Source organism: Schistocerca serialis, chromosome 1 (assembly GCF_023864345.2).
Source record: "Schistocerca serialis cubense isolate TAMUIC-IGC-003099 chromosome 1, iqSchSeri2.2, whole genome shotgun sequence".
Classification (NCBI taxonomy): Eukaryota; Metazoa; Arthropoda; class Insecta; order Orthoptera; family Acrididae; genus Schistocerca; species Schistocerca serialis.
In genome coordinates this window covers 1,236,298,693-1,236,326,043 of record NC_064638.1, presented here as the reverse complement: position 1 = coordinate 1,236,326,043, position 27,351 = coordinate 1,236,298,693, and the positions used below count along the sequence as shown (strand labels likewise).

Sequence of the window (27,351 nt, the reverse complement as noted above, 5' to 3'; positions counted from 1 at the left end):
AACAAAACAAATGTATTCTCAGGACATATTTTCCTGGATGTGGACGTTACTCTGTAATAGGGCATTTGGGAGCAGCAGGGGTGTACCTACAGATTCAGTTTTACATGAAGGCATTTGCAGCAGATGTAAAATTGGTGCCATACGTGAATCATCCCTCGTCACCTTGGGCTGCTTTATTCGTTCCTTCTTCTGTGCTTGCTGGCTCCCTCAGATATAGCAGGGTCCCGGCAGCTGATGTGGTATTACTGTACTTGCGCTAACCGTCTCTCTTCTGCGGTGGTTACCTCGTTGAAGCAGTATTAGCGTAGTATTTGGAGGCTGAGGTCAGACGAGGAAGAGCAGTCGAATGCTTAAAGATTCGAGCATCGGAATGTCCATCCGACATGCAACGGTAATAATTATGTCACAAAATAACCCATTTTCTAAAGACTGAGTAGACAATAGGTTGGCATGTGTGTCCCTCTCTCTCCTCCAATCATTATCTGCCTGCATTGCTGACTTCTCACTAACTGAGTGATCTATGTGATTGTTCTCGCTGACTGGATGGCTGCGGCTCCTGATTGGCAGTATTTGTAAATCGTCCTGCAGTATGTCCTTTAGGACACTAAATTTCCCGACGTACCGTCTATGCCAGTGATGGGCCCAGTTTTTAATAGCACCCAATGAACGATCGCCACTGCCCATCCACGCAACGCGGTCATTGTACATTTCCAGTCTCGTGGCAGCTGGTGTGTAGCATACGAACTCCTGCGGCACTCTCAGGTGTTCCGTGTTGCAGCACTTCACACCGCGAGCTGCTGCTCCGTAGCGTATTTTACACCGACTTCAAGTGTACCACACAGTCTGCAGCAGAGAAAAGAAGGGAATCAGCTGAAAATTCTTCTGTAGGATAACTAAGAGGCAAATATGCTCCTCTTTATAAGACTCTGACGGAAAATTGGGGAACCAGCTGCCTCAGTCCTCATGACGCCTTCTTGAAATTTAGGATGCGAAAATATTCTGCTTTTTTGTACTGAAAGACAGTAGCAGTGAGACAGTGACGATAGAACAGAGATGAAACAGTACCAGTGCGAGAGAAGGAGAAAAGTAGACACTGATGGTGGGAGGGTGAAAATGGCAGTGAAAGGGAAAGAGAGATGGATGAAGACAATAGCAGTGGGAATGAAAGGGAGGAGATAGTGAAGCTCAGTGAGAGACAGTAGCAGTAAAGAGAAACAGAGATAGGTGAAGATGAGAGTCTATACCGTCCTCTTCTACATCTACATCTACATACATACTCCGCAATCCACCATATGGTGCGTGGCGGAGGGTACCTCGTACCACAACTAGCATCTTCTCTCCCTGTTCCACTCCCAGACAAAACGAGGGAAAATTGACTGCCTGTATGCCTCTGTACGAGCCCTAATCTCTCTTATCTTATCTTTGTGGTCTTTCCGCGAAATGTAAGTTGGCGGCAGTGAAATTGTACTGTAGTCAACCTCAAATGCTGGTTCTCTAAGTTTCCTCAGTAGCGATTCACGAAAAGAACGCCTCATTTCCTCTAGTGACTCCCAACCGAGTTCCTGAAGCATTTCCGTAACACTCGCGTGATGATCAAACCTATCAGTAACAAATCTAGCAGCCCGCCTCTGAATTGCTTCTATGTCCTCCCTCAATCCGACGTGATACGGATCCCAAACGCTCGAGCAGTACTCAAGAATAGGTCGCATTAGTGTTTTATAAGCGGTCTCCTTTACAGATGAACCACATCTTCCCAAAATTCTACCAATGAACCGAAGACGACTATCCGCCTTCCCCACAACTGCCATTACATGCTTCCTCCCACTCCCCTCCAGATCGGCGAACTTTAACGTGAAAAAATTTCCTCACTTCCCCCCAACCCTATACCCTCATTTTATAGTTTCTCGGTCTGAGGGTCACATCTCCAGCAAACCATCCACAAGGACAAATGTGGAGAGGAGACAATGGTGACTGAATAGAAAGACAGCAGACTTTATGTGAGAAAGAAAGAGGCAGTGGCGATGGGAGAGAAAACGAATGGTACAAAGGCAATGAAAATATTGTGGTCACGAAGAGCGAGAGAAAGGGATGAAGTCACTTTATTTGTTTAATCGTATGGCTAGGAATCGCACGAGGATAGTCTTGTTCTAGAGCTCAGTACTATATCGATGAGATGTGGCGCAGTGGTTAGGACACTGGACTCGCATTCGGGAGGACGACGGTTCAATCCCGGGTCCGGCCATCCTGATTTAGGTTTTTCGTGATTTCCCCCCCACTGTCGGGCAGACCGTTCTCCGGGTGCCAGTCTTTCAACTTGACGCCACTTCGGCGACCTGCAGGACAACACAACACCCAGTCCCTGGGCGGAGAAAATTTCCCGACCCAGCCGGGAATCGAACCCGGGCCCAGAGGATTGACAATCTGTCACGGTGACCACTCAACTACCGAGGGCTGACGTGAAGACAGTCATAGGGAGGGAGACAGGAGATAGGTAAATGTGTCACTGAAAGAAAAAGGAGGATACTTGCAGGGTGAACATTAATAAAACCGAAAAACGGCAGGTTCGGATTCCTACCGGAAATGGGGGAAAAAGTTCCTATGAACATATATCCAAAAATGCATCGTGGCCAAGGTAGACGACGGTGACGAATGACAGTTCCCCTGACAACGTGTCGCGTGCTCCTTGTGTGTTGCAGGCTGCGTGATTGACACAGCTTACTGCAAGCAGCAGAATGATCCGGTATTCATGTCGAGAAAAAGCTGAAATGGTTTTTGTGTACAACCAAGCAGATGGAAGTGGTCGAGAGGAAGCACGGCTATCCCAAAACAAGCACCCTCACACACACAAGCCGCATCACACTACATTCAAAGCCCTTTTGGGCGTTTGTGTGATCATGATTCCTTTCAGACCGGCGAACTTGCAACGTGGCGCCGGATCCCCAGCTCGTTCGTCTGTCTGAAAGGAGTGTGAGTACACTAGATCCGGAGTGCAGGATTCTATGGGCTATTGAGTCGAACCCTAGTACAAGCTCCAGGCAAGTGGCCCGCCAACATGGTGTAAGCCAAAGTACGACTTTGTGTATCCAGCAAAGAGTGCAAGGATTATCATCTGCAGATTTTCCGCTATGGGAAGGATTTTGTCAGTTTTGCACCAGACGACCGGAATTATGGGACTTCTGTCACTAATTCTCTTTACTGACGAATCAACCTTTATCATCACTGACATCATCAGTGTGCACAGCCCTCATTTGTGGCCTACAGACAATCCTCGGGAAACAGTTGAGTCGTCTCATCAGCATCGGTTCCGCATCGTTGTATGGGCAGGGATTTTGGCGACTACATACTTGGTCCAATCATTACTCCACGACGCCTCAACGGAAGCACGTACCTGACTTCCTGCAGAATACTCTGCCTAAGCTGCTTGAGGATGAGACATCGGTAATACGGCATGTTATGTGGTGTCTGAATCACGGAGCACAACCCACTTCCGCATTACAGTTCGCCGACGCCTCAACAATATCTTCCCCAGACGTTGGATAGGAGGCGGAGAAATGTTCAAATGTGTGTGAAATCTTACGGGACTTAACTGATAAGGTCATCAGTCCCTAAGCTTACACCCTACTTAACCTAAATTATCCTAAGGACAAACACACACACCCATGCCGATAGAGGGCTCGAACCTCCGCCGGGACCAGCCGCACAGTCCATGACTGCAGCGCCATAGACCGCTCGGCTAATCCCGCGCGGCTAGGAGGCGGAGACCCTGTAACATGGCCTACTAGATCATCAGACTTCAACCCCCTGGATTTTTACCTCTGGGGCATCTGAAAAGTGTTTGTGTGCTGAACCAGTTCCTGATGTGCAGATCCTTCATCAACGTACTCACGACATTTTTCACGCTAATTCGGAGGGAGGACGGAAAGTGCGAAAGAGTGCAGCAATCCACCATGCGACATGTGAACGCGTCCTGTGTTAAAAGAGGGCGAATGTGATCGCACGCCGAAACGTGAGCCATGCAGAATGAAGATGAGGCAACTGATACCCCACTTTTCAGTCATATTCAATTAAAGAGCAACATACACTCCTGGAAATTGAAATAAGAACACCGTGAATTCATTGTCCCAGGAAGGGGAAACTTTATTGACACATTCCTGGGGTCAGATACATCACATGATCACACTGACAGAACCACAGGCACATAGACACAGGCAACAGAGCATGCACAATGTCGGCACTAGTACAGTGTATATCCACCTTTGGCAGCAATGCAGGCTGCTATTCTCCCATGCAGACGATCGTAGAGATGCTGGATGTAGTCCTGTGGAACGGCTTGCCATGCCATTTCCACCTGGCGCCTCAGTTGGACCAGCGTTCGTGCTGGACGTGCAGACCGCGTGAGACGACGCTTCATCCAGTCCCAAACATGCTCAATGGGGGACAGATCCGGAGATCTTGCTGGCCAGGGTAGTTGACTTACACCTTCTAGAGCACGTTGGGTGGCGCGGGATACATGCGGACGTGCATTGTCCTGTTGGAACAGCAAGTTCCCTTGCCGGTCTAGGAATGGTAGATGACGGTTTGGATGTACCGTGCACTATTCAGTGTCCCCTCGACGATCACCAGTGGTGTACGGCCAGTGTAGGAGATCGCTCCCCACACCATGATGCCGGGTGTTGGCCCTGTGTGCCTCGGTCGTATGCAGTCCTGATTGTGGCGCTCACCTGCACGGCGCCAAACACGCATACGACCATCATTGGCACCAAGGCAGAAGCGACTCTCATCGCTGAAGACGACACGTCTCCATTCGTCCCTCCATTCACGCCTGTCGCGACACCACTGGAGGCGGGCTGCACGATGTTGGGGCGTGAGCGGAAGACGGCCTAACGGTGTGCGGGACCGTAGCCCAGCTTCATGGAGACGGTTGCGAATGGTCCTCGCCGATACCCCAGGAGCAACAGTGTCCCTAATTTGCTGGGAAGTGGCGGTGCGGTCCCCTACGGCACTGCGTAGGATCCTACGGTCTTGGCGTGCATCCGTGCGTCGCTGCGGTCCGGTCCCAGGTCGACGGGCACGTGCACCTTCCGCCGACCACTGGCGACAACATCGATGTACTGTGGAGACCTCACGCCCCACGTGTTGAGCAATTCGGCGGTACATCCACCCGGCCTCCCGCATGCCCACTATACGCCCTCGCTCAAAGTCCGTCAACTGCACATACGGTTCACGTTCACGCTGTCGCGGCATGCTACCAGTGTTAAAGACTGCGATGGAGCTCCGTATGCCACGGCAAACTGGCTGACACTGACGGCGGCGGTGCACAAATGCTGCGCAGCTAGCGCCATTCGACGGCCAACACCGCGGTTCCTGGTGTGTCCGCTGTGCCGTGCGTGTGATCATTGCTTGTACAGCCCTCTCGCAGTGTCCGGAGCAAGTATGGTGGGTCTGACACACCGGTGTCAATGTGTTCTTTTTTCCATTTCCAGGAGTGTATTCTCCTTTTTTGTGCTCCGGCAGGAGCATTTTTCAGCTGGTACAGAAAATACCTACAACAGCACTACCGTGTGTCTGTATTGACACTATAGACTACAGTCATCAGATTATTTTGCCTTTCAGACACTGAAATACTACTTTGAAACAGAAAGCTGCTGAAGAGGCCGAACTACTCACTGTAAACAGAATGATATTGAAGAAATCTAAGAGACAACCGAAAAGAAATTTTAAAATATGTCTCTCCAAATTACCTTGAAGAAGTAACATACATGGTAAGAGGAAACAAGAAAATCGAAAAGAGCATCAACATTCATTCGAATACGAAGGACACGTAGGCCAAATATAAATGGAGGTATTAAAAAAGACAGGTTGTGGAATTCTACAAAACTTGCAGTAGGATCAAAGTGAGAGAATGAAATGACGTCCTGAAGGAGGCAGAAAATTCGTTACTGATCAACTGGAAAAACCCAGGAAGACGGGAATAATTTGGTATGAGAATACGAAAAGAGCCCATTCTGACAGAATGAAAGTAATATGGACAAAGAAATTCTAAGCAAAAACTCTGAAATCCCCTTGTTTGTGCACTGAGTTGTCCTACAAAATATTAATAAAAAGCTTGAATATGCCTTTTTAAGGGTTGTCGTTTGCTGTAAGACGCGATGTTATTTCGTCTCTCCGTAACAGGAAGTGAGCTTAATTGGCACTCTAACCAGCCCGCTTGAATCTTCAAAGGCAGGTGCACGGAAAGAACAGCTGGAAGGTCCACCTTCATTACTTCCCTCGTGAAAATTTTCTGACTGCAAATTAATAGTCCACAGAGTATCGGATGAGGTGTATTGCGGCAGCAACCATCACAAATCACAGGTGGCACAAACATCCGAAACACTGTATAACGTTTAATATCAAACGCCACAGTCACTGCCGGAAATATTTTTCTACGCTCCCCACCGACTGGAATGGTTTTCGAAGCAGATTACAAAATTTAATATTTGCGCTCACATTAACAACGTTCACAAAGGGATATTACATATTACCTGTCGCTTTAGCGCGCTGTTTTGTGTGTGTTCGTGTGTGTGTGCGCGTGAGTGTGTGTGTTTTATTACAACAGGACGCGCCGTAAAAATATTTGCGAACGACGTGAGATATACAGCAAAGCCAATCCTGCAAAAGCGTGCCGCGGTCTCCAAACTATTTACTAAATATACGGACAAGTGCTGCAAAACCGACAGCTAAATCATTCGTGGCACGCCCGCTAAAAAAGCACAGCGGACAGCCGGGTGCGGCAAAACCATTGATTTGTGTTCGGCGTTAACCGCAGCAGCCCGTGCCTGTTTATCTTAGGGATTTTCCGGCGCATTATCGCTTCGAACGCAGGGGGAGCAAAAAGACGCCAAGCGTCCGACATTCCCGTGTTGTCGCCGTTCACCGCAGTTTCATCTTATCTTTCGAACCGTAGCCATATCGATGTTTCGCAACGTTAATTTACGTTCCTCTTGCAGTTTTCCGTGTTCGCGCATTAATTTTTCGTACGTCTCGCTACGATCGTGTTGTGTCTTCCTGTGAAATACTAATATTCAAATAATTTGAATAGTTATTGGGATATTTTTATTATAAACGAGCAGAGCACACAGTGTTGCTCCATTTATTCCATTTCTGTTGTCCCGTCTCCTCTTTTCCCCTCTCCTACACCCTCCTCTCCGTCCCTCTCTCTCCCCCACTCTCTCTGTCCACAACCTCCTGCTCCCTCTCTCTGTGCCTCTGCTACTTCCCACTCTCTCTCTCTATATGCTCCTCCCCACTTTCTCTGTCCCTCTGCCCCACCCGATCCGTCGATCTGCTCCTTAACCATCTGTCCATCTCCTACTTCTGCATCTTTCTCCCCTCTGTCCTCCTTCATCCTCCCTACTCCCTTTACTTTTTTCTCTCCCCCCCCCCTCTCTCTGTCCATCCCCTCCTCTTCCTGTCTCTGTCCAGCTTGCCCCACTCCCCCATCTCTCTCTCTCTCTCTCTCTCTCTCTCTCTCTCTCTGTCTTCCTGTATCTCCCCTTTCTATTCCCTACTCCACCTCTCTCTGTTCGTATCCTCCTCTTCCCTTTCTCTGTCCATTTCCCCGTCTTCCTTCCCCCTCCCTGTCACCCTTTATCTACTCACGTCGTCACCACTACCTCAACAGGAGTCTGCTGCTTTTTACCTCTACAGTATTTCTTTCCAGATAGTCAGTAATATGTGTACCAAGTTGGGTTGAAATCGATCCAGGGGCTTAGGGTGAGCTTTCAACCCACGACTTTATCAGGGTACGCACATCTCACATATATTTCACAAATATTTAACGTATTTCGTACATATTTGTATACATATTTCACCGAGCTACGCGCAGCACTTACGTTTTCTCGCAGCTCAGTCTCTGTAACATAATATCTCCTGAACAATTTGTGTTACAATGATATAATTTTGCAGGTGGGATATTCGGGTATTGTCGGTGAAAAGTGTTGGGAATAGATTTAGTATAAAGACGTAATAAATTAAAACGTTATGCGTGATGTGACCGTTTTTCGCGATTCCAGTGGTTATGTCATCTTATCTCCTGATCTATACGTCGTTAGCTAGTATAATTTTGTTGGTACATTGAGCCGTAGTTTTTCAAGCGTCTCAGTGTTCATCAGTCACATCCCCTGAACTAGTGTCATACAATGATATAATATTGCAGCTACATTCAGCGGTGTACATGATTACTGTCTGTTGACCACAATTGGTACTAAAGAAGTATCGCCTGATGTGCCAGTTTTACTGCATGAACAGCGAAAATATGGCAAGCGTTGTCATGTATAAAGGGGCTTCACAAAGAAACGAGCCGGAGGCATAATTACAGAAACCAGTACCTGTATGATAAAAGCATTGATCCTGGCTGTTAAGACACTTGTCCCACTGTGACACAAGGCGGTGAATGGCTGTCTCATAAAATTCCTGGGGCTGTTATGTCAACCAGTTCCGCACGTACAACTGAACGTCGTTGTCTGAGGTGAATCGTTTGCACCTCAGAGCCTTTCTAAGGGGACCAAAAATGGCGTAATGACAGGGAGAGAGGTCCGTACTGTATGGAGGGTGGCTGAGAACCTTCTATTTGAATTTCTGCAGAAATGCCATGACTGTGTTAGCCGTATGAGGCTTTGCATTGTCGTGGAGCAGAATGACCCCACAGGTGAGATTGCCTGGTCGCTTTGATTTGATTGCTTGGTGAAAGGTGGTCAAGTTTTGCCAGTAACTATGGGCATTCACTGTTGTCCTGTGCTGCAGGAAGTGAATCAGAAGTGGGCCATCTTGGTCAAAGGAGAACGTCGGCATAACCTTTCCTGCACTCGTGTTGACGGCCTTGGCTTTTTGTGGTGGTGGTGACCCTGGATTCATCCACTGGAGACTTTGTCGTTTTCATTCTCGTTCGAAGTGATGACACCATGACTCATCTTCAGCCACCACTCGTGCCAGGAACGCATTCCCTTCCAGAGCATAGCGCTGCAGATGAGCAAGACAGTGGGCCATTCGACATGATTCCTGGTGTGGTTGAAGACTGTGGGGCACCCATTGGGCATACACTTTGCACATGTGCAGTCATTCCTTCATGACGGTGTGAACACTTCCGACGCTCAATCGGACCACAGCGGCTGTGGTTTTCACTGTCATTCGGCGGTCCTGGGTAATGAGTGCATCGACCAGCTGGACGATGTCATCGGTGCTCCAGATCGTGCATCATCGGCTAACGACGCCCGTTCTTCCCTGAAGCGCTTGTGCCACATCTTGACCCTTGCAAGGGACATGCAGTGTTCGCCGTACACTTGTGACATTCGTCGTTGAATGTCCGTTCATCCTACTCCTTCCGCTGTCAGAAAACCTCTTTGTTCTTCTTTTGACGGCTCCACGTCATTGTTTGCAAGGCGACTGGCAGCGTTGGACAGTTGATACATACGTGATGCTGCTAGCTCTGTATAGTCACGTGACGTGCACGCGTGCGCTCTAGCGACGTGCTGTGAACTTCCACGCTCTGGTCTGAACCACACCTCGTTACACACGCCACGATATTACCCTCCTGTCACCGGTTTGCGCATTCCAGACTCCGGGTCGTTTCTTTTTGAACGCTCCTTACACACTACCTTTTCACCCCTACCCCCACAGCTGTTCTAACCAGACAACAAATTATACGTGTACCAAGTTTGGTTGAAATCAGTCCGATGGCTTAGGAGATGTTGGACATAGATACATGCAAACACACATACATACATTTTTGTAATATGTGTCGATTACAGCCTCGAGTCACATAAATGGTATTAAAGATGTACATATAGATGTTTTACTTTCGAAGAAGTCTTCATCATTTGCCGTCGCGGTTTTCAGTCAGAAGTCGACTCTATGATTTCATGTTGCGAAACCATCTTCGTCTCGTCGTATATACCACAACTTACATTGATCTGAGCTTAGTTACTGCATTCAAGCGTTGGAAGCCCTCCACTGCTTTTATACCCCTGCACTTCCCTCCATTACTATATTATCGATTCCTTGACGCCTCAGGGTGTGTCATGTCAACCGATCCCTTCTTTTAGCAGGGCAGTCCCAGAAATTTCCTTTTCCCCCAATTCGATTCATTGACTCCTCGTTAGTTACTCGACCTACCCACATCATCTTCAGCATTCTTTTGTAGCACCACATTTCAAAAGCTTCTCTTAATACTCAGACTGTCTGATGATAACTTGCAGCAGTGCGACCTGAACCTGAACTGCGTTCTCCTAAAACAGTATGCTAGTCTATTGTTTTTCAGTTGCCGGCCGGAGTGGCCGAGCGGTTCTGGGCACTACAGTCGGGAACCGCGCGACCGCTACGGTCGCAGGTTAGAATCCTGCCTCGGGCATGGATGTGTGTGATGTCCTTAGGTTAGTTAGGTTTAAGTAGTTCTAAGTTCTAGGGGACTGATGACCTCAGAAGTTAAGTCCCATGGTGCTCAGTACCATTTGAACCATTTTTTTGTTTTTCAGTTATCTAGCATGAACATAATCTGAGCTTTCTTTATATTTAATGCCGCGTTCGTATTGTCCTGCGTAATTTCCGTAACCAATATACTTTTTTTTTGTGTGCTTATCCGGTCTTACGGTGTCCGCAGCTTCTCATGGTTCGACAAACGTATTTAATTTTAATTTTGCCCTTCCCGTCGCCACAGGCTTCATTTGGCCCGAAAAAAGCGTGGTCTTTGAGAATTTTTTTCTCTGGATGTGTTATAGATATCAATGTTAAATATGGTCAAAATTTTTATTGATATGTCCTCTACAAACTGGAATTTTTTCGACCGTAAATGTCGAAGAGCAAAGGCGGAAGTGCCGTCGGAACGAAACAAAAGTTTTCGGCTTCGTCGGCCAATTAAACATTGATGTATCGGAATAAAAGTGGTACAACTCCTAGACAATTTAGTTAGCTTCGTCGGGAACACAGAATCATGCCAATCGGTTCAGTGGATTTGAAGTTAGCGTACCGCGCGATAAAAAACGTCATTTCGTGAAAAACGTGTTTGAAGTTTGACTGCATATAAATGCAAAATTATGCAACGTACGTTCAATCTGCTATTCCGAGTCCATAAACTACTCCTTCCTCTTCCTCATAGACGGCGTTCTGCTCGATCTGGGCTATCTTACGCTGCTCCAGGGCCGCTTGTACGTCCGGTGACAAGCGGTTTTCGGCCGCTTGAATCCGGTGGTCGTCCTAATGCTTGTCGAACTACGTCGAATAGAGTCCCAGGGTGACGTCCATCGTTGTCATGGTCTTCCGAATCGCTGAATACCCGTCGTCGAAGCTCCTCACTGCCAGGAAAGTCGCAATCTCTACAGTATTCACACCAGAATGCAAATGCTTGGGGGCTAACTTCCAAACACACGCGTGCAAACTTTCATTTGAATTTTGTGTGTTTCCTCCCAAGCACAGGTACAATAACTCGTCCTCCGAAAGAAAAAAACTGGTGCGTGAAAAAGGCCGATTTCAGGCAGGTGCAGTTTTTTCAAACGCGTGCGCCTACAGCTGCGCTGCCGCGTTTCCTACAACTGCCAGCGTAGCACGAATGATTACGCCGCTGGCAATGAGATGCAAGCATCCTCTCTGACCAAATTCTGCAGCGGGTGTATTTAATTTCGAAAATTCATGGACTGACCCTTTTCTATGTATTTTCCGTTGAGTAACGCTTACAGATTTTCATTTCTGATGAGAAATGTACTGAAGAGTGATAGATTTGTAAATCTTTTCTACCTGTATATGTTTCTACATTCAAATAAACTGTTAGCAACTGACGCTGCCGTTACAGCAACGAAGTTATCTACTATTTTTTACTGCCTTATATTAGATACGAAAGATTACGCCAGCTTTGGCGATTGTAGTAAATAGTAAAGTAGATTGTATTATTGATGACGGAAGTCTCTGTTATGTGTCTGTGGTGTTTATTACTATTATAGGAAAACGCTACAAACTTACGCAAGAACCCAGTACATTACGTTCTGTTACTGTGTGGCATTGCAATTCACGCGAAAGTATTGGAAAGGGAGGACGTAGGTGGAGTCTTTCAAAAATCTCCAGAGAAAAAGATGTGACATAAATTAATATCTGAATTCTCTGTTTATGAACAGCATCTGTTTCTCCTCCTGTATCCACTAAAGGAACACACAGTGTGCACGGAAGATATATCACGAGTAGAAACTTTATCTGAGAAAGGATGGGTCAGAAAATCGGCAGCTTGCCTTAAGTTAATTAGGGAACCCGTGTAAAACCTAGATCTGGATAGCCGGCTGGGGATCTGAACGTCTGTCCTCCCGAATGCAAGTGTCTTAACTACTGCGTCACCTCACTCAGTACGGCAGTATGTTCAGGATGAACGCAAACAGTCTCTGCAAGAAAGTTTAGAATATTGGAACCAGGAAACCACCACCGAGCTTCAAATGGCTGCTGCAAATGAGGAGTAAACTGAAAGCGAACAATACCGATGGCCATGAGACTCTGTATTCGTAAGAAGGCTTTAGAATCTCACCTTCAGAGGAAATCAAACAGATAAAACTGGAGCATGCTTTTCAAAGGATCGTAAACGACAATACTGACACAGTGAACAACATCAGAAAAACCCAAAGCTAAGGCATTAAAGCATAAGTATAGATGAGAATCTCCTGGGTATTCAGTCGGATGGTTTAATGGGCTCCGTACTAGCTGAAACCTCGACATTTTCATGTTTTGTTTTGTTTTGCTCTTATTCTACAGAAGTTACTCATTACATAGAATAAATCTACCCGTACTCGTTACATAGAATAAATTCTGTAGAATAAGAGCGAAACAAAACAAAACATGAAAATGTCGAGGTTTCAGCTAGTACGGAGCCCATTAAACCATCCGACTGAATACCCAAGAGATTCTCATCTATACTTATGCTTTAATGCCTTATATATATATATATATATATATTCTGGTTTATTCGTTCAAAATGGTTCAAATGGCTCTGAGCACTGTGGGACTTAACATCTATGGTCATCAGTCCCCTAGAACTTAGAACTACTTAAACCTAACTAACCTAAGGACACCACACAACACCCAGTCATCACGAGGTAATTCATTCATTTAAACAAAATGCTGTGTGAGTGTGACCATAAACGTTTGGTAGTCTACAAACTAAAATTTTATTTTTTTAATCGCCGGGCTCCGAGGGCAATTATTTAGGAGATAGGGATTCAAAGCCTTTCAAAGCAGTTGAGTAAGAATAGTCCCGTGGTGACAATGTTGCCATCAGTAAACTGAAGCGCGAAGTTCATGTACAAAAGCGAATGGGTAGGAGGCTGCGCCGTGACTGAAAATTGCAACGCACGCCGCTTAAACGAGGGGACCCGCCGAGTGTCATACCCCAATCTTGCAGAAACTTCGCTCAGTGATAGAGGAGACAAAATAAGTGAATACATGTATCGGCTTATCTGCATACACTCGACCGCTTCTGAGAAAACGACGGTCAAAGATTTCAGTGCGCTCTTGCTGTATTGTAGATACCTTCTAGCGTGTAATTCAATTGAAGCGGTGACTCAGCGGCTACCGTCGCGACTTCAGAACTTTTCTCTGCGAGTTCAAACCCGGTTGTTTCTTTTTTCCCCACTCACTCTCTGAATTATCTACGAATGTTTATTCCAATTTATGTTGAAACCATGTTGTCGTGATTGGTCAATTAATTTACTGTGTAATGAGAGAAGCTAAAAAAAAATAAACGAATGAGAAAATGATGTGAAATATTTGTGAATGTCGTTGCAATGTTAGAGGTTGTAAGGAGGTTCAAAAATATTTCAAATTATTTTCTCATTCGTTTATTATCTTTTTAATGCATTAATTACTCATTATAATAATTCATTATTATCTTTAGATTTCATTGACATAGAAGCTCACTTTTTTACACCACCAAGGGACCGTATACCGCAGAAAGTGCTATACATTTCCGCTTATTATGTCTACCTGTACTCGAGGTAAATGAGCTTTAAGGGCTGGGTAGACGGACGGTCAAGAAAGTGAGACTAGTAGAGTTCCATTTTTACCGATTTAGGTGACGAAATCCTAACAACGAAAATAGCTAGGACAGTTGCTGAAGATGAAGGCCGCATAAATAATTTCCCCTAATCTTTATTCGAAATGTTGTATTTGCAGTCGATACATCAGCATATTAATCGTAGCTACGCTTTCGATCCAAATCACGTTTACAGGAATGCAAATAAAACCTATTTGCCAATTCACCTGGTAATTCAGATCCCAGTATCAATGCCACCGCGTTTTAGAAGTGCGAGCATTCCCATTGCTAGCTAGCTTAAGAAACACTTCGGCTAATGAACGTTTTCTGGCTGTGGCGAGTCAAATGGAGAATATTCGAAACATTGTAGAATACGTTTTGCAGCTATGTCGCCGTTTATTTTCTGGGGTGGTGCAGAATTGTCCTACTAAGTTTCCTCGCTAATAACAGTACTTTGTTATTTCGATAAACATCCCGAATGATTGTCACGCAAGCGGTGACATAAAGGTAGAAAATTCTTGTTTTTGAGTCCAGAAAGCTCTATGCAACAGAAACTGCAGATCTATTTGCCATTTTCATTGCGAAATTGCCGGCTTAGCCATGTCTGGGGTAATAATAGAGGACTGTTTGCCTGGGTTGTCTGCTAGCGTGGTGAAAGGTGTTTGCTACTGCGAGGGAAGTCTAGTTTGTTTTCGGTTTTAATCTCGATGGTGGCAGATGCACTATCAGTAAAGCAATTTTAAGAAATTCTCGCTCCCCCAATACGTTTTATTGCTACCTTTACTCTGTACCGGCGCCCTGTGGATGTCAATATGAAACTCTTCTAGAATTTCGTACTTGTTACTGCCTACTTTCTCCGCTTCCGTCAATAATTGAATTGACTTAAGTGTGGCACTGAATGATTTTTAACTGAATTTCGTTATGAATCTTCAAGCATTGCTAAATTTGCATACTTTCATGGTAGGTCAGCAACGGTAATCCAGTATGACTGGTCTGAACCTTGACACAGACCGTTTCGCGGCCGAATGCGCATAATATTTTGCTAATTCGTACTGGGGTACTTTGTCTTACTAAAACATTTATGTATCTCGATAAGCTTAAATTCATTTTTATTAGTATAGTTTATACTAATTAGCGTTTCGTCTTTCATTTACATCTTATATTTAGGTGTTGTGTTTAACAAACTAATCAGCATTAATATAGTCTTACATATGATAGAAAACAGTCTGACGAAGTTCGGATAGTTTTTCAGTTTCACGCCTCTACATAGCATGTTGGTACCACTTGGTCGCCTTGCCTGTTATGCTGTGTAGCAGACTTTAAAGCAGTGCGGATCAGCATATCGAAAAGGCTAGGGGTCTCGCTCGTTTTGTCCACGACTGTACATAATAAGCGTATACGGAACCCTCATTTTACGATTCCTTCTCCATTCTGGCCAATATTTATTCGTCAAGAGGAAGCTTTTATTGGATGAATTATTATATCTGAAGATGGGAATAAGTTTCCGAAACCGGTGATGTGAGTATTGTCGTAAGAAGGTAATTTTGAAGTAATAATTTATTATATTATCTGTGGTACGCGTAACCAATTAACCGTATTGAATTATGTAATGTGAGACCGCCATACACTGTTGTCTGTGGTATGCGCAAACGACTAACCGTGTTGCGCTGTGTAAAGTGAGTCTCTCCTACGCTGTTGGTTTGTGTTCGATACGTGGCCGTGCGGTTAAAGGCGCTGCAGTCTGGAACCGCAAGACCGCTACGGTCGCAGGTTCGAATCCTGCCTCGGGCATGGATGTTTGTGATGTCCTTAGGTTAGTTAGGTTTAACTAGTTCTAAGTTCTAGGGGACTAATGACCTCAGCAGTTGAGTCCCATAGTGCTCAGAGCCATTTGAACCATTTTTTTGTGTTCGATACACATACTTCACCTCACGCACTGACACCACGTTTGCCCAGCAGAGTCGAAACGCAGTGCGTCCCAGACGAATTATGAAGACTCACCCACGACCTGTAGGTAGCCGGTCTGGCTGATCATGGGGTTGGTGTTGACTTGGCACATGTAGAAGCCGCGGTCCTCCTGCTGCACGTCGCTGACGTGCAGCAGCCACGTCTTCTGGTTGTCGTGCGACACGCTGAAGCGAGGCACGCGCGCGATCACGTGCCGGTGGATCGTCAGGATCATCTGCCGGTCGATGTGGATCCACGCCACCTGCAACAACCAGTCAACACGAACTTCACTACTGTGTTGTTGATGCTGTCAACTGGGAGATCTTAATTATGTCTCCTTTCATTTTTACACTACTTGACAAAAACTTCCTAATACACTTGAACAGCCTCTATGCCAACATAAAATTTACCATGGAAGTAGAAAAGGACAAAACAACTGCCATTTCTAGATGTGCTGGTCACAAGGAATGGGACACAGCGTGTATCGAAAAACAACACACACGGGCCGATACCTGCACAAACTATCAAACCACCAGCCGAGCAAGACAAGAGGCATGATTAATACGCTCGTAACGCGAGCAGGACGAATATGTGAGTCACAGCACCTCAGACGCGAAATGCATCACCTGGAAAGTGTTCTGAGGAGCAATGGGTACTCCACAAATTATATTAGAAATGTAACAGAGCCAAACACTCAGAAAAGTAATAAATCAGAAAAAGAAATGTCGGGTACGGCCTTTGTGCCATACATTCCCAGAGTGACGACCAGAATCGGCCGTATATTGCGCAGACACGGCGTAAAGACGATTTTCAAACCGACAAGGAAGACCAAAGAATGTCTTAGATCGGAAAAGGAGAAAAGGGACCCACTTGCAATGTCGGGAATATACCGTATACCATGCACATGCGGAAACGTTTATGTCGAAATGACTGGACGATCAGTCAACAACAGGATCGAATAGCATAAGCGACATTGCAGGTTGGGGCAGGTGGAGAAATTGGCCGCGGCAGAGCAAGCACTGAGTGAGGCCGATAACGTAATAAAATTCGCCGACAAGGAAGTTCTGGCTGTAGAGAAGCACTATCACGCCTGCTTGTTCAGAGAAGCTGTAGAAATACAAAAACACGCGAACAGTTTGAACAAGAAAGAGGAAAGCCTTAAGGTAAACGGATCCTGCTTCCCGTACTGCAGCGAACGGCCGTCGCAGGTAGCAAGAGGAGAACCGCACCGGAAATGACCGCGGAGAAGCCCTCGGGCGTTGGCGCGCCAGGTACATACAGTCTGCGACCGTGAGCTCGGCTTCAGTTCACCACCGGCAGTGGAGGGTGAAGCTTTGACAATGCCAGCCACTCGTGCTGGTGAAACGTCGGTAAAATCGTTAGATGAACGTTGGCCGAAGAACCCGAGACAGAAGCCAATAGGCAGTTTTGCAAAAACTGAAGCACCCAGAAAGTGAGGAGTAAACGAAACGAGACTTCTTGGGTTGAGAAGGTATATGGTGTTATTTCAGAGGTTAAGAAATGGAGCCAAATTTGCAAACAACTTTGCAGAATGAACTCCCTTATAAGCACGATGCTGCATCATCTGTGGCCTGGGTGCATGCACTGACTCCGTTTGGAAGGGTTTCATAAAGCTGTTGCATCCTTTCCTGAGGAAAGCTGATCTACAAATCGAGATACTCGTCTTTAATATCCTGGGTACTGACAGTACGACGGAGCTGACGTTCTAGCTGGTCCTATCAGGGACGTTTCTGGAGAATCTTACTGGCGACGAGACTAACTCAACATCTTTATGCAGATCTACGTCTACATCTACATCCATACTCCACAAGCCACCTGAAGTTGTGTGGCGGAGGGTACCTTGAGTACCTCTATTGGTTCTCCCTTCTATTCCAGTCTCGTATTGTTCCTGGAAAGAAGGATTGTCGGTATATCTCTGTGTGGGCTCTAATCTCTCTGATTTTATCCTCATCGTCTCTCCGAGAGATATACGTAGGAGGGAGCAATATACTGCTTGACTTCTCGGTGAAGGTATGTTCTCGAAACTTCAACAAAAGCCCGTACCGAGCTACTGAGCGTCTCTCTTGCATAGTCTTCCACTGGAGTTTATCTATCATCTCCGTAACGCTTCCGCGATTACTAAATGGTCCTATAACGAAGCGCGCTGCACTCCGTTGGATCTTCTCTATCTCTTCAATCAACCCTATCTCACACGGATCCCACACCGGTGAGCAGTTTTCAAGCATTGGGCGAACAAGTGTACTGTAACCTACTTCCATTGTTTTCGGACTGCATTTCCTTAGGATTCTTCCAATGAGTCTCAGTCTGGTATGTGCCTTACCGACGATTAATTTTATATGGTCATTCCATTTTAAATCGCTCCTAATGCCTACTCCCAGATATTTTATGGACTTAACTGCTTCCAGTTTCTGACCTGCTACATTGTAGCTAAATGATAAAGGATCTTTCTTTCTATGTATTCGCAGCACATTACACTTGTGTACATTGAGATTCAATTGCCATTCCCTGCACAATGCGTCGATTCGTTGGAGATCCTCCTGCTTTTCAGTACAGTTTTCCATTGTTACTACCTCTCATCCGTAAAAAGCCTCAGTGAACTTCCGACGTTATCCACAAGGTCATATATATATATATATATATATATATATATATATATATATATATATATATATATATGGTGAATGGCAACGATCCTACGACACGGACACGCCCCTACGGCACACCTGAAATCACTCTTACTTCGGTTACGGGACCTTGGCTGTTCAGTATAAAATGTCGAATTAAAACACCTTCAGCCGTCTAAATTTCCAGATATTATTTTATTTGAGCCACCAGTTTCTGCGCTATATTACGCCATCTTCAGGCCCCTTGACCGACATGTAGTAAGAATCCCACCTCTGAACCTGTCGAATTCGGAGCAAGCATTCAGTGACTGATTTCGGCAAGTGATGATCGAAGGGACCGCTGCGTCAAAAAGCTAGGAATACCAGTCGCTGATCGCTGCCCCCCCATTTTGACTATACCGGGAGGTGTGACTCTTCTAGACATCGGTCAGGGGGCCTGAAGATGGCGTAATGTAGCGCTGAAACTAGTCGCTCAAATAAAATAACGGCTGGAAATTTAGACAGCTGAAGGTGTTTTGATTTGACTTTTTATATCTCAACATGGCGTGTTGTGACAGTTCTTAGAGACATGATCCCTGTGTGAACGGGCACCGCCCTGTTGAAAAATGTCGCCGCGATACTTTGACGTGAGACATAACAGAGGAGACGATGATGTCCATGACATACCTTCTTGCCACCAGATTTCCCTTAATCACTGCCAGCCATGACCTGAAGTCATACCAGTTTTTTCCCCACACCACGGCGCCCGGAGCTACTCCATTGAGCCTCTCCAAAACACTGGGCGAACGGGAACTCTCTCTGTGTCGACATAATCGCCGACGGTGGTGGTCCGAGATAATGCAGTAAAGCGATTCATTGCGGAACACAATGCGACACATTTCGTCAGCAGACCAGTACCAAGTCACAGCACAGCTCCAAATGAAGCCGTTTGTGTTCTTGTGTTAATGGCAGCCTACTCATGGCACAGAGTTCCTTGTATGGCTGGTACTACTCCCAGATAAAAGGTGCGGGCGACATAGAATGTCACAGGGGGCCCATTACTTCTTCCCTGTTGGCAAGCGCAGATTTGAAGGTCTGATGCGGTGCTTTATTCATAATAAGGTGATCCTCCCTGCTGGTACTCATACCTGGTCAACCTGAACCTTTTAATTGGTCCCCTGTCTTCATGTTCCCTTGCAGTCCTACACTGGGCCACTGTCACATCAGAATGCCGCACAAATCTGTATATTGCACAGTTCGACCAGATGGCGAAATGCAGAACCACGCTGAAGCTCATTCCCAATTCTGCCAGGTGATAATAATACTATCTCACACGAGTATGTTGCCTCTGCGCGTCTCTCATAATGTTCGCTAAACATCAGGCTCTGTTCACGGCTCTTATCTACAATGCCAGGCGTGATAACATCACTACACGTGAACAACACTAATGCACTGTGGTTGTCTTTCAACCTGTCGCAGAGTCTTGCAACTCTAATCATTTGCATACGCGCCTATGGTGTGTAAGTGTACAAAGTTAGATTACCATTCTTTCATGTCTTTTGGGTGCTTCAGATTTTTGTCGGAAAGTGTACATCTCCCATGTCACCGCAATGAATGTGTCGGACAGAAAGTACGCAACTTGAAGGCCCACCAGCTGTCTCACTAATCCGCTAAAACTTTCACTCGGTGACACAATCCTAGTTTGCCTACCTATTGGCTTGCAGGGGGAACAAAAATTAAATTTTCAGTATCATTCCACGTAGGCTTTCACGGCCGGCGTCTTTATCAGTAAACTCTTCCGGGCTAAGTTGCCGTGGTCGATCTGTAGAACTTCTTCTCCCTGACGTTTCGTTCTCAACTACGGATAACATCTTCCGAGGTGAGTCGACGACTGGCTGCTAGGAGCTGGGGCCGCCGCTTATATAGAGATCGTAGGGGGCGCCACCACACGTCACGTGGCGTTGATGTGCAGCTATCTCTGGCTATCGTCTGTTCTCTCGATTGCAGGCAATCTATTGTCACGTGATTGATGCAACGTCGACCGCCATATCTTATCCAATTTTAATCCTTCTTCTTTACGATTAAAATTGTATTGATGTTTGTGGATTTCAATTGCCTCTCTATACATACGTGTATAATAGTGCGACGTCCTCGCTAGCACGCTTGTTTCACCAAATTTTATTTCGTGATCTCCATTCTTAAAAACATGTTCCGCTACTGCCGATTTGTCGCTTGGGACGTATCGACATTTGCTTGGACGCATCACCTAGTATTCAAAATAAGATCATATATACAATTTAAGCAAAATTCATTTGAATTAATGATTTTTAAATGAATTTAAAGTATTAAACTTGCATACACAATAAACTTGGATAGCTAAAACATACACAGATTTAATAAAGAAGTAATAAATATCGAGAGTTAGGATAAGAAGAAGGAAGGAAAAGAACAAAAAAAGAAAGAAAGAGGAAAACGCGCTGTCCACATTCGAGAGTTGGTATGGTGGAAGCGTAAGAAGAAAAACACTCAGTTTTATCCTTCCCAATCGCAGATAACACTACCCACTCGTAGCTTCTATTTGGCCCTTGACGCTACCTATTTATAGTTTCTATTTGCCCTCTGACATTTCATCGCATACAGCTACGTGGGACAGTGGTAGAATAGGGAATGGTATATAGGGATAGAAAATACCGTGCGCCATGCTCTCTGAAGTGGTATACAAGGTAAACGTGTAGATGCGTATGCTTCCTGCAAGTTTACCTTCGTATGATCCAGAATTTCTCTAATTTTACATTTCCATCACAGTTTCTAACAACCCTACCACAACGAGTTCAAAAATTAATTATGATTGTGGTGTTGCTCACGCTGCTAAATACTGCATTTTCGAGCAACAACAAAGTTATATCATGTGGCAGGCGTCATTAGAGCACAGTTAATAAAGTCATTTCATGAAATAATGGATAAACTAGGCCCTCATCTTTTCGTGATTCCCACGCTGGTCTCGTTGTGAAATCATGGCTCAATCGTCGAAAATCTAGGTGATGATGATTCCAAGCTCGGATGCAAAGAGGCGTAGGTGTTAGTCTGCGATATTCAAAGGTTTTATAGATGTGTTTCATAAACCATTCTCGAGGATTAAACTTGAAAATAACTTCCTCGCTGTTAAGGTTCACATTTCATAAACTGACTACAATTTGCCTTTTTTCAACATGACGACCAAGACTTGACTCTCTAACAACCGCTTACGTGCCCAAAAATCAGAGTTACAAGTACGTCAAAGATCACAGTGACAAAAGAAGAAATACACATAAGAATAATATCATTGCAACATAAACATATCGATGTATCAAAGTACCTCTACATTAATGAAATCAAATCTGAATGTTGTCTCAGAAATATGTTAACTACTTTACAGAAACAGAGTAGAATATTGTTTGTACCGAGAGATTGAGGTGAGGTGCCGTAATGGTTACGTAATTCAAGTACCATTACAAGTTATAATCGTAACTAACTAGCTAACTAATGGAAAATAAATTTGAAAAAAAAATAATACGATTCCAGAATCGTCTTGAATCATTTCTCCTTCGAAATTTATCTTATCCTTCAGTTAATTCCCTTTGGTGACAAATAATGACCACGAAACAGCGAAAAAACATCTACCTGGATGAATACTCTTCACTAAAAACCATTACATTGAACCTGGAACTAATATCTGTGTTTCCAACACCAAAATAAATTCTGCCTGTATCTCTATATTCTGCCTGTATCTCTATATACACTACGAAAGCCAGGGAGCCAGGGTACTGTGCGTCAAGGAGTGTACTTCCAATCACTTTTATTCCAGTCACGTATTGAGCGAGAGAGAAGTGACTTGCTCCACGAACCATGGTGATAGAACTGACGCACAAACGACTTCGAGTACAGGGTATCTAAATTTACTCAACAGGGTTTCGCGTGAAGTGCATCATGGTTCTTCCACGAACTGCCATTTAAGTTCCCTGACCGTTCCCGTTACACTTCTGTATGGGCTACACTGACCGTTTACGAGTCTACCCGCGCTTATCCGTTCTTGGTCAGTGTCTTCGTCATGCTCAGTTGAAATGTACTCCAGCAGTGGAACAACAGGACTGGTCGCAGTGCGGTTTATTTACTTCAGAGATGCACTGAGCTTCCCAGAACGATTTCATAAAATCTAGATACTCCCTAATACTCATTTTACGTGATCGTCTCACTTCATATTCCGTTTTGCTGTCACCTCAAAAAATGCGGCGTGCGCAAGACGTTCACCAACAGCCTCACAATCCCATACTGTGCATTTCTTTTGTTTTCTATAGGCATTATCTTGCATTTATCTACATTTAAAGCAAGTTTCCTTTCATTACACCAAGTTGAAATTTTGTCCAAGTCTTTATGCGCCCCACGTTAAGTAGCTGGCTGCATTCCATTAGACCTTTGATTTCAAATATTTGTAGGTGATTATGGAACATGGCTCCTGCTTAAAATAAATAAGAAAAACCACGGAAAGCAAAAATCAACATGACCTCAAGTGTACCTGAATCTCGATCTTCCGCGGATTAAAGTCCAGTGTCTAATCCCTGCAGGGTGATAGGATCTGTACTACAGTGGCACATAACTCGCGTAGCACTGTGGGTGAAAGTCGCAGAAACATTTAAATGTTTTCCTCCTCAAAATTTCAACAGTGTTACACAATCGCGTAGACACCTAGAGGGTAAGCAACATCCGGCAAATGAATAACGAATGGTGTACGAATTCGGTTCCTTTGGCAGAAGTGGACGGTCCAATAGCAAATTACGGCTACAGAATCAGTTCTTCAGTAAACGTTTGCACTGTCGTACCAAGCATGCAAAGAAATCATTTAACAAAAATGGCTCTGAGCACTATGGGACTTAACTTCCGAGGTCATCAGTCCCCTAGAACTTAGAACTACTTAAACCTAACTAACCTAAGGGCATCACATACATCTATTCCCGAGGCAGGATTCGAAACTGCGACCGTAGCGGTCGCGCGGTTCCAGACTGTAGCGCCTAGAACCGCTCGGCAATCATTTAACAGCTCTGGCTTGACTGAAATGTAAAAATAATTTACATAATGAACTGAAAAAAACGGAATAGATGGTGGCTGGGAAGCAAAAGGAGGAGTCTCTGACATATTGAATAACTGAATTAGTCAAGCACTCTTGCTCAGATGACGTCATCAGTAGCGCTCTGCCCGCGAAAGACAGTGACCACGGGTCTCCTCAAAGTCTGGCACATAGTTTTCAACGGGTTTTGTTCAATTTACATGCGGCAGTGATCCGTTTGTGGGATGCATAAGTGGGATAAGCGTTATATTCGCTTACAATTGATACTGGTGTCTGTAGACAGGGCATAGCAAATTATGCTGCTTAAAGAAACACTAAAGAGGGAGAGTACAGTGACAAAACAGTTCCTAAAAACAAAATAACGAGAAGGAAGGCAAGGAATGATTTCGACTGTAGAAAAATTCTGAAAAAATTTTCTAAAATTCCTACCTTTCGCAATAAAACAAATCTCTGACATATTTCAAGACTGGCAGCTGATGTAAGGGCAAAGCTGCTGAGGCAAAATTATTAGAAATTTTCAACGAGCTCATAAATTCTCTTTTCCATATTTGGGTTCACAACCGAAATCAATACATTTCTCCTGTATGAGATGTAATCATCAATAATTACTCTAGCGAGTGGCCAGTTATGACCCTTGACTTTCAGACGTACACAATCAATTACACCGTGCATTTGGGGTAATCAGACTCTTGATCTGTTCATTCACGTTTTCCGTGACACAGCCAGAGTGCAGTAGTGAACACATTTCCTTTAACAAAAAAAGTTTTCGTGTCGTATTCGCATAAAATATTTCAGGGGCTAAACTGATTTCATCAGTCATTTACAATAGTCCATGTATAATTCTTGGCCGAAGGCAGTATCAAAATATGTAGAGATTCCCTATTTGTGAGAGACCCTACCACTAGAATGTCCAAAACAACGTAAGTTCAAAACAATTTAACTATACAAATCGTTTACGCGAATAGTTTATTGCAATAAACTTAATTCTGATTAATACACTGCTGGCCACCGTAAATGCAACACCAAGAAAGACAAGAGGTAGCACAACAAAATTTATTTTGTAGATAACATGTTGACCAAGTATCAAATGATTACGTTTACGAACGTCTGTGACATGTGGTTCCTGCCAGAATCAGTAGCCAGAGTAGCCGCTATTGTTGGAGATCACCGCTGCCACACGTCTCGGCATTGAGTCAAAGAGACGTTGGATGTGTTCCTGGGGTACAGCAGCCCAAGCAGCTTCCACACGTTGCCAAAGATCATCTGGTGTGGCAGCTGGGGATGTAATCTGGGTCACTCGTTGAGTAACCATGGACCACATGTTTTCTATCGGCGAAAGATCCGGAGAGCGAGCCGGCCAGGGAAGCAATTCAATCTGGTTATTGACGAAGAACCTTTGGACAATGCGTGCCACGTGTGGTCGCGCATTATCCTGTTGAAATATGGCTGTGGCCGAGCCCTGAAGGTAAGGAAGGACAACTGGCTCCAGCACCTCGGATATGTAGCGCCAGCTATTTAAAGTACCGGCAATGCGTACTAGAGGCGTGCGAGAGTAATATCCAATACCGCCCCATACCATAATACCCGGTGCAAGACCAGTGTGGCGGTGCATAATGCAGCTGTCCAGCATCCTTTCTCCACGGTGTCTCCACACTCGAATCCGACCATCGTGGTGCTGCAGACAGAAGCGTGCCTCGTCAGTAAAGACAACGTCATTCCATTCTGCCGTCCACATCCGTCTGTCATCACACCATTGGCGACGGAGACGTCTGTGGTTCTGCGCCAGTGGTAGACGAAGCAATGGACGTCTTGTGGACAGACCAATCTGCTGTAAACGGCGTCGAATGGTACGCGCAGACACTGGATGATACGTTACAGACGCAATGTGCTGTGCTATGGTTCGGGATGTCACTGAGCGATCCGTCACTGCCATGCGCACAATTTGCCTATCAGCACGTGCAGTGGTGCACTGAGGTGAATGCGATCGACCACGTCGGTCCGTCGTACCCTCCTGCATCCAACGGTCACATATCCGCATTACAGTTGTTTGGTTTCGTCCAACACGACTAGCGATTTCTCTGTATGATAATCCACAATCTCGGTAAGCCACTATCCTTCCTCTGTCGAACTCGGATACTTGATCAAAAGATGTTCGCTGTTTTCTACGAGGCATAACTGATCGTCTTGTGAAACAACCACAAGGTAAACACACGTGCCGAACGTACACTCGTCGAAATCGCCAAGCCTTAAATGGCGCTATGAGGTGGCGCCACAGGCTCGCGTGATGTGCGTCTGCGCCGAAATTCTAATCAGTTGCATATCTCATCGCTGCAAACTCATGGTGTAAATTTCACTTGATTCGGATGCTTCCTTCAGGGTGTTGCATTTACGGTGGCCAGCAGTGTATGATGCAACTCACCGAGACTTCCTCAACTGTAACAATCTCTTCTCTTACATTTAATGTTTTCAGTTAATGTTTAATACAAGTCTTCACATACCATTTCTGCCATCTACTGCTACTTCTTAAACCATAGAACCATTTCATTATGTCTTAGCACTTGTGCTATTGTCTTGTTCCTTCTTCCAGTTACCGTTACGGATAAATCTCATTCCTCGCCAGCTATGCGAATGTCCTCATTTCTTAATTATTTCATTTCGTTGTAAGGCAGTGTATCACACGTTATTAAATGCAAACTGTTGTCATCTTTGCGTTGACCCTGTAATTTAGGCAGGGACGGCAAAAGTCTTGGAATAGCAGTTGAACAGAATGGGTAGCAAAATTAATATTAACGAAACAAAGATAATGGAGTATAGTATAGTGTAATCAAGCGTGGCTGATAATATTAAATTAGGAAATGAGGCATTAAAAGCAGTAGATGACTTTTGCTATCTGGCAAGTAAAATAATTAACAATGACCCAAGTGGTGAGGATATAAAATGTGCAGTGCCAATGCCAAGAAAAACGTTTCAGAAAACGAATAATTTGTTAACATTAATTATAAATTTAGATCTTATGAAATATTTTCTCAACGTATTTATATGAAGCAGGACATTACGAAATGTGGTGCTGCAGAACATTTGCGGGAAAGTGAAATTTGTCGGTAACTTGACTAAAGGAAGGGATCATTAGTGGACACACACTGTGGTCTCAAACAATCGTCGTACTGGTAATGGTAGAAGTGAGGAGGGTAAAAACTGTAGAAGTAGACCAAGTTTTGAGAACAGCAAATAGGTTCAAATGGATGTAAGCTGCAGTAGATATTCGGAGATGAAGTGGCTTGCACTGGGTTGAGTAGCTTAGACGGCTGCAAGAAATCCGTCTTCGGCTCATGACAACAACATCGGGACACTACTGTAATCGGAGTCTATGAAAAGTAGAACATTCAGTAATTTCCAAACGTTGTCAGTGATGTATACAATGAAAAACCGTAATAAACGTTTAATAATTTCGGAATCGGGGATTTAACAATAAAGCTTATATATATTCGTGTACTCCACTTCAACACAAAGAGAATGAACGATGAAATTTTCTGTAAATACTTCTTTACTGTAGTTACTGTTGCTGGTTACGGAAACAGTGCATAGAGATGAAAAATTTAACGTGGATCAGGAATTCAGACTCTCCTGAGAAAAAAAGGAAA

The 27,351-nt window shown here is 44.8% G+C and overlaps 1 protein-coding gene across 1 annotated transcript in view; it reads right to left on the bottom strand.

Annotated features, from left to right (window-relative positions):
* Positions 1-27,351, bottom strand: part of LOC126459831 (lachesin-like) — a gene marked incomplete at its 5' end in the record, with an annotated part of 666,568 nt that overhangs the window by 182,989 nt on the left and 456,228 nt on the right. The window contains one exon of the mRNA XM_050095886.1: positions 16,040-16,247. Coding sequence (XP_049951843.1) covers positions 16,040-16,247 — 208 coding nt within the window. The remainder of the gene's footprint in view (positions 1-16,039; positions 16,248-27,351) is intronic.